Source organism: Octodon degus, unplaced genomic scaffold (genome assembly GCF_000260255.1).
Source record: "Octodon degus isolate 3935 unplaced genomic scaffold, OctDeg1.0 scaffold00001, whole genome shotgun sequence".
In the NCBI taxonomy this organism is placed as follows: domain Eukaryota; kingdom Metazoa; phylum Chordata; class Mammalia; order Rodentia; family Octodontidae; genus Octodon; species Octodon degus.
Window position 1 is genome coordinate 8500334 of NW_004524577.1, and position 8157 is coordinate 8508490.

The window sequence follows — 8157 nt, forward strand, 5'->3', positions numbered from 1 at the left end:
AAAAAAAAAAAAAACTTGAAAAGGTTGAAAGGATTAATTTTCTAACTTCTCAAAGTCAACTGAATCATAATTTTTGAGTCGTGGATCTAGGTATGTTTTTTCAAAATTCTCCAGATATATAGGGAGGTTTATTTTTTGTTTTTGGTGCCAAGGACTGAACCCAGGGCTTCCAGATTGCTAGGCAAGCATTCTTTTGCTGAGCCAAATCCCCAGCCCTTCTCCAGATATATAGAGAGAGGTGTTTAAGAACCATAGGAATAGGGGCCATGGAGATAGTTTGGTGGTCTAAGTGCCAGCCTGGCAAGGACAAGGACCCAGGTTTGGTTTCTGGTATGGCATGTCACATGCTGAGCTAACTCACTGGCCTCCTTTAAATCTTTTTCTCTCTTCTGTACAAACTAGGCATTGTGTCGGGCAGAGGATGAAGAAGATATCCGTGCAGCCACCCAGGCCAAGGCTGAACAGGTGGCTGAACTTGCAGAATTTAATGAGAATGATGGATTTACTGTTGGTGAGGGAGAGGAGGCCAGTCGGGTTGGAGCTGATGATGAAGAGATGTCCCGGGCTGAGCAGGAGATTGCTGCCCTTGTGGAGCAGGTCAGTGTTGGAAGCACTGGTTTTTGCCTTCATCCTCTTTTAACAGCATTTTACTCTGGGTTTAGGACCTTTTTTTTTTGGCAGAACCAGGGATTGAACTCGCCCTTGCGCTTGCCAGGGAAGTGCTTATTCCACTGAGCCATCTCCCTGGTCCATTAGAACCCTTTTTGTGCTCATGGGCGTCAGATCCTTAGTTCATGACCTCTGTTTCTCTCTGTAGCTGACCCCTATTGAGCGATATGCCATGAAATTCCTAGAAGCCTCTTTGGAAGAAGTGAGCCGAGAGGAGCTCAAACAGGCAGAAGTGAGTATTTCTGGGGCATGCGGTTTGTAGTTGAAAGCTGCTGCTCATTACTCACTCTGCTCTACTTGACTCCTACTGACCACGCTTGGGGGCTGTGTTGTTGGTAGGAACAAGTGGAAGCTGCCCGAAAAGACCTGGACCAAGCCAAGGAGGAGGTGTTTCGCCTACCCCAAGAAGAGGAAGAAGGGCCAGGGGCTGGGGATGAGATTTCCTGTGGGACTAGTGGAGGCAGCCACCGGCGCAACAAGAAAGTCAAGGCCCCTGAGAGGCTGGGGACTCGTGTCAGTGAGCGTCTTCGTGGAGCCCGGGCCGAAACTCAAGGGACAAATCACACTCCTGTCACTTCCACCCATCATACCCGCAGCACTTCCACTCCCCCCCGCTGTAGTCCTGCCAGGGAACGGGTTCCCAGGCCAGCACCTAGGCCTCGGCTTACTCAGGCTTCAGCTCTTACTGTAGTTCCTGCCCCAGTCCCTGTCTCAATACCCATTTCAGCCCCAAATCCAATAACTGTTCTTCCTGTCCATATCTCACCATCTCCCCCACCTCCTCCACAGATTCCTCCTTCCTGTTCTCCTGCCTGTACCCCTCCTGCTGCCTGTACCCCTCCACCACCACCTCATACTCCACCACCAGCCCAAACTTCTCTCTTAACTCCTCCTTCCCCACTTCTTCTTGATTCACCTTCTGTGCCCATCTCTTCTCCAGTTACTAACCTCTCATTGGGCTTGGGGCCTGAAGCAGAACTTTGTGCACAAGCACTGGCATCTACAGAGCCCCTGGAGATGGCTGGTATGACCAGTTCTGAAACTTCCCCGCTTACTCTTATACCCCCTAAGGATCTATTGCCAGTTGCTGTTGAGATCCTGCCCGTGTCAGAGAAGAACCTTCCCCTTCTCCCTCCTGCATCTAGCCCAACCCCAGAGGCTGGCAGCATCCCCAATGGTCAGGAGCAAGAGATACGAGATCTTGCTGAGGGGAACATTACAGTGCTGGATCGTGAGGAGCTGTCCACAAGTTTGAGTGAGAGCAATGGCCTGGAGCTCCCACCCTCACTACCATCTGATGAACCACTCCAGGAGGCTAATAGGAACTCAGAAGAGTTGGTAGAGGTTCACACCCCAACCTCCAGCCCAGAGAAACCACAAGAACTTGGTACAGCTGAAGCTACAGTTCCATCAACATCGTCTTCAGATACCTCCTCTCCTGAGGGTCCTTCATCTATCCGGCCCCCTCGGCGTCGAACCAGTGCTGATGTAGAAATTAGGGGTCAGGGGACTGGTGGACCAGGGCAACCTCCAGGCCCCAAAGTGCTTCGAAAGCTACCGGGACGGCTAGTAACTGTAGTAGAGGAAAAGGAACTTGTGAGGCGACGACGTCAGCAGCGAGGAACTGCCAGCACCTTAGTGCCTGGTGTCTCTGAGATTAGTGCCAGCCCAGGAAGCCCATCTACCCGAAGCATGTCTGGGCCAGAGTCCTCACCTCCCAACAGTGGGCCCAGTGAAGCTGCTCCCTCATCCTCACTGCCCACCCCAACTCAGCCCTTCATCGCTCGACGTCACATTGACCTGGGGGTGGCTGGAACGAGCAGCCCAGAGAATGGAGAAGGAGCACTGCTTGCCATCTCTCCACCTGCTGTGAAACGTCGAAGGGGGAGGCCCCCCAAAAAGACCAGGTCTCCAGCAGATGCTGGACGTGGGGTGGATGAGGCAACTTTATCCACCTCTAAAGGGAAGACCAATGGGACTGATCCAGTCCCTGGGACTGAGACCCTAATTGTTGCAGAGCCTGTCCTGCGGCCTCAGCTTGTTCCTGAATCCCAGCTTCCTGGACCCCCACCAGCTCACAGACCAGAGCCCATCATCCTGTCACCTGTGGAGAAGAAAAGGCGTGGGCGCCCCCCCAAGGCACGAGATTTGCCCATCCCTGGGACCGTTTCCTCTCCAGGGGATGGCAGTTTAGAGAGCCGGACACAGCAGCTCCCACAACCACCACTGCCACCACCCCTGCCACTGCTAACCTGTCCTACTGTTCCTGTCGCCAACACTGTCACCACAGTCACCATTTCAATGTCCCCACCCAAGCGGAAGCGGGGCCGACCTCCCAAGAATCCACCATCCCCTCGGGCCAGTCAGCTCCCTGTATTGGACCGTGACAGCTCTTCTGTCCTTGAGAGCTGTGGATTGGGGAGGCGGCGGCAACACCAGGGCCAGGGGGAAAGTGAGGGTAGCTCTTCTGATGAGGATGGAAGCCGCCCTCTCACCCGCCTGGCTCGCCTGCGACTTGAAGCAGAGGGAATGCGGGGACGAAAGAATGAAGGGTCCATGGTGGTGGCTGTAATTCAAGATGATCTGGATGTAGCAGATAGTGGGCCAGGCGGGTTAGAATTGACACCTCCTGTGGTCTCATTAGCCCCAAAACTGCGCTCAACCCGGCTACGCCCAGGGTCCTTAGTTCCCCCGCTAGAGACTGAAAAGGTGCCTCGCAAACGGGCAGGGGCCCCAGTTGGTGGTTCTGGGTTGGCAAAACGGGGCCGTGCACAACCCCCAAGTCCCCTGGGGCCCGAGGGTTCAGTGGAAGAGTCTGAGCCTGAGGCCTCAGGTGAGGAAGAGGAAGGGGATGGAAGCCTACGCCGACGGCCTGGGCCCCGCAGGCTTGTTGGGACCACCAACCAAGGGGACCAACGCATCCTGCGCAGTGGTGCCCCTCCCCACCTGTCTGGCCCTACTGTTAGTCACAGAGGCCGGAAAGCCAAGACGTGAGTGGGCTGCCCTTCACCTAGGCTTCCCACCATGGCCACTCTCCCTCCATGACCAGGCCTGACTCTGTTAACCACTACTTGAAGTCTTGAGGGGGAAAGCCTCCAGGGAGACATAAGGGCCTTCTCCCTTCTTTCCACCAAAGTAGGGGGTAGGCAACTGACTGTCATGGAAATGTGGCTCATCACAATCCTTCCCTTCCACCTGTGTGGCTGGGCAGTGTTAAGGGTGGCAAGATAGTCTTTGTCCCACCTCCTTGTACTTGATTCCCCAGCTGTCTTTCATAGCCCCATACCCTTATGGGAAAGGGAAGGGGCTTCTCTACAATGAGTTTTTTTTCTTTTTTTTTTTTTTTTTTTTTAAGGAGAAAAAATAATAAACTTAGTTTCTGTACAAGCATCCGCGTAAGGAAACTTCTGATTTTCTGGTGTGGACGGATGGGTGGGAACTTGGGCATTGGTATTTTCTCCCTTTCTTTTGTAAAGACCTTTGTACCAAGTCTCTAATCCTGGATTGTATACCTTTGAGCACACACCTCCATCCTCAAGAAGAGGGAACGCTGGTATATCTGATCTGCTGGTAGGGTTTCTCTAGTCTTAGTTGTAAATTCAGATATACTGTCCTCTCCCTGCTTCTGTTGCTTTGGTTCCTGATCTGCCTCAGCCTTGTTCCTCTTAACCAACACTCTTGCTCAGGTGCTTCCTTTCCTTTCTCCTGAAGATAGGAGTCCTACCTACTGCTAGCTTCATCCTGTGGCCCTCCCCTCTTCCATCTAGCCCAACTGGTTTGAGTCAGCCACACCCCTTTCCCAGCCTCTCTGGCTCCAGATGATGGCTGTCTACTCAGCCCCGCCTCTGGGCTAGGAGCCCTGAGTCAGCTCCATCTCCACCTGAGCCAAATCAAACCTGAGGCAGGAGCCGAAACTCAGTTCCTCAAGGGCTGTAGCCAGGTAAGAGTCCCTGTTCGTGTTTACATTTTTCTGTCTGACCCCTTGGCCCTCTTCTTGAGTTCTCCCCCTGCTGCCTTTGTCTTTTTTTTCCTCATACCTAACCCCCTACAGCTTTGTGGCACACACTCTTTGCTCTCTGCTTGTTTTGCCACTTGTATCCTTGTCTTGATTTCAGGGAACTACAGGAACTGATTTTGTCTAGCTATAGTAAAGTGGCTGGAGGGTGGAAAGGTGATTTGATACTGAAGGTTAGAGGGCCTGAGAATTAGATGAGAAATGAGTGGAATATCATGCAAGTTTCTGTGAGGGCAGTAAGGTCATTTGGACTCAATGTTTTGTGTGGTCTGCATTGCATGGATGACAAGGAGTAAACATAGAAAAGAGGCTCCAGGGGCCAGGGAGATGGCTCAGTAGAATAAGTGCTTGCCTGGCAAGCCCAGGGTCCTGCGTTCAATCCCTGGTCCTGCCAAAAAAAAAAAAAAAAAAAAGCTCAAACTTGGAGAAGAAATGTCTTTCTGGTGTTTGATTTCCTCAGCTCTTAGGGTTTAGATGTGTACTTTTTCTGCATCTCTATAACTTTTTTTCTTAAATGTATCTGCTACAAGGTCTCACTACACAGCTCGGACTCATATTGATACTCCTGTTTTTAGTCTCCCCAATGCTGGGATTACAGGTGTACAGTCTTTGTGGTACCCGGGGGCATTTGGTTCCAGGAATCGAGCCCCAGTCCCTGCACTTGCCTAAGCAGGCACTTAGTCCACTGAGCTATGTTGCTGGCCTTACAACTGATATTTTCATGTGAAGTGGTAGCTTATTGGAGTGGGGTGCAGGATGTAGGTTCCTACTCATTGACTCTCAATATCAGTCTCTGGGGAAACTTCAGGGAACTTTATGACCCTTGAAATGCAGTTTAAAATCATGTGGTTTTAAGTGTTTAAGATTCTTAATCTCTCCTACGGTGGGCTTCACAAAAGTTATAGATACACATATGCTTGCCTAAAAGACTCAGAATTTAAGCTAAGGGTAAAAGAGTCTAGCCACATACGTCCTTTCCTGGTCTTAGTCCTAGAGGAATTTCTAAGTAAGGTAGCATTCCTGAGAGTTGAGGTAGGCTATGAGGATATCAGGCTCTCAGAGGGGTGGAGTCAGCAAGCCAGGTCAAGGGCTCATTGGCTGGGTTTACAAGTACCTTGACTGTATCGCCCACAGGTGATGGAGGACGAGAAGGCAGTGGAGATTGTGGTGAGCAACATGGCAGCTGCTCATTCTCCATCCCCCATCCGCTGCTGCTGGCTCCGCCTCCGCTGCTTGGCAGCTACTAGCATTATCTGTGGCTGCTCTTGCCTGGGAGTCATGGCTCTTGTGTTTGCCATCAAGGTGAGGAATGTAGTTTCTACGGGAGTGTGGTTGGGTATAAGGCAATGATCTTGAGTATTTGACTTGGCTACACTGATGGAACAGTTACTAAATACCTATCAGTGCTTGCATCTGGGACTAGGGCAAGAATGGCAAGCTAGGGTTCCTCCTGTCAGAGGACTCATAGTCTATGAACCAGTTGGCAATGAAAATACTAGGATGCTGCTTATCAGTATTGTGATAGAGGAATTACAGGGTACCCAGGAGAGCAGAAGAGATGTGTGTGTAGTTGACTGGTAAGGCGTCCTGGGTGAGATGACAGGGAAGTAATAAAGGATTTGTAAGTGAGGTGAAAGGACACTAGAAGGGAAGGCCAGTGTAGACTACTAAGCATCACTGGTTTATTGAGATGAAGCTAGTAGATTCAGATTGCAGAGGGCCTCTAATTTCTATGCATAGGAATCTTGACTTTTATCTTGAAAGTACAAGAGAATTTAAAGTTTTTAGGGGGAGTTGGGGTGATATGGTCAGATTTGTGTTTGAGAAAGATGTATTGTCAAGGCCTACATGGAGTGTGATTTAGAAGGGGCAAGACTGGAGGCAGCTAAGCAATGATAACAGCAAACTTTTGAAGAGTCTGGAAGAGCCAGGTGGGATGCACATGCCTGTAATCCGAGCATTTGGGAGGCTGGGGCAGGAGGATCACCTTTAGTTTGAGGCTACCCTGAACCACATAGTGACATCCTGTTTCAAAAAACAAGAGAAAAAAAGTCTGGAAAAAGCAGTGGGGATCTTTGAGAGAGCTTCAGTTGCATCTTTTCTTTTCTTTTTTCTTTCTTTTTTTTTTTTTTTTTTTTTGGCAGAACTGGGGATTGAACTCAGATCCTTGCATTTGCCAGCCAAGCACTTACCCTACTGAACCATCTCCCCGGCCCTGACACCTTTCCATTTTTGAGTTAAGGGTTTTTGTTTTTGTTTTGTACTATGGATCAAACTTCGCTATCTCCCCAGCCCACCTTTTGTTTTTTGTTTGAGGTGCCAAGGATTGAACCTGAGGTCTTACTAGGCAATTGTTCTATGGCTAAGCTGCATACCCAGCACACAAATGTACCTTTTGAGAGACTATTCAGAGAAATTTAAACATGTTAGAATTTTCTCACCCCTAGACGTATTTTCATTTGTTTTGATACAGGTCTCACGCTGTAGTTCAGGCAGGCCTTGAACTCTCACTGTGTAACAAAGACTAGCCTCAAACTCACAGTGATTTTTCTGCCCCAGCCTCCCAAGTGCTGGGCTTTCAGGTATGTGCCACCTAAGGTAACCATAGACATGTTTTTAACAAACTCTTATCAGGCCTACCTGTAGTTCAGTGGTAGAGTAAATTTGTGCCTAAAGTGTGAGGCCATGGATTCTATCCCAGTACAATAAATAAGAAAAAGAAAAGAATAATAAAACAAATATCTGGGGCTGGGGAGATAGCTTGATGATCTAAGCACCTGCCTGGCAAGTATAAGGACCCAAATTCAACTGCTATTACCACATGCCTTCAGGCCCCTGAATCCTGGGCATACTAGGCTGCTCCAAAACTGGGTTTGGTGGTGCAGCCTGTAATCCCAGTACTGGGAAGGGTGAGACAAGGAGGATCACTGCAAATCTGAACTGCGTAGCAAGAACCTATTTCAAATAAATACACAGGACCAGTGAGATAGCTCAGCAGACTAAGCACCTGTTTAGGCAAGCACAGAGACTGGGGTTCAATCACCACTGCACTGTCTGGGCATGGTGGTACACACCTATAATTCCAGCGCTAGGGAGATTGAAAACAGGAGGATTGGGCCAGGGAGATGGCTCAGTAGAGTAAGTGCTTCCCTAGCAAGTGCAAGGGCCTGAGTTCAATCCCCGGTTCCACAGAAAAAACCAAAAAAAAAAGGAGGATTGATGAGTCCGAGCTGCATAGTGAGACCCTGTAGATACTATTAAAACACCAAAAAAAATAACTCTCACCATAAGAATTTCTGGGTTGGGGCTGGGGAGATGACTCAGTGGAATAAGCGCTTCTCTGGCAAGTACAAAGACCTGAGTTCAATCCTTGGTTCCGCAACAACAACAAAAAAAGGCCGGGGAGATGGCTCAGTGGAATAAGCACTCCCCTGGCAAGCACAAGAGCCTGAGTTCAATCCCTGGTTCTGCAA

General features: G+C 49.7%; 2 protein-coding genes across 2 annotated transcripts in view; both read left to right on the forward strand.

Moving 5' to 3' along the window:
• The window catches only part of Srcap (Snf2 related CREBBP activator protein), a 68685-nt gene extending 64626 nt beyond the window's left edge, over window positions 1–4059 (forward strand). Inside the window, exons 31-33 of the mRNA XM_023710065.1 lie at window positions 403–597; window positions 818–901; window positions 1009–4059. Of these exons, the coding sequence (XP_023565833.1) occupies window positions 403–597; window positions 818–901; window positions 1009–3663 (2934 nt within the window). The 3' untranslated portion in view covers window positions 3664–4059. The remainder of the gene's footprint in view (window positions 1–402; window positions 598–817; window positions 902–1008) is intronic.
• A 1234-nt stretch (window positions 4060–5293) lies between these two features.
• The window catches only part of Tmem265 (transmembrane protein 265), an 8985-nt gene continuing 6121 nt past the window's right edge, over window positions 5294–8157 (forward strand). The window contains 1 exon segment of the mRNA XM_012514090.2: window positions 5294–5986. Within this exon segment, the coding sequence (XP_012369544.1) occupies window positions 5822–5986 (165 nt within the window). The 5' untranslated portion in view covers window positions 5294–5821.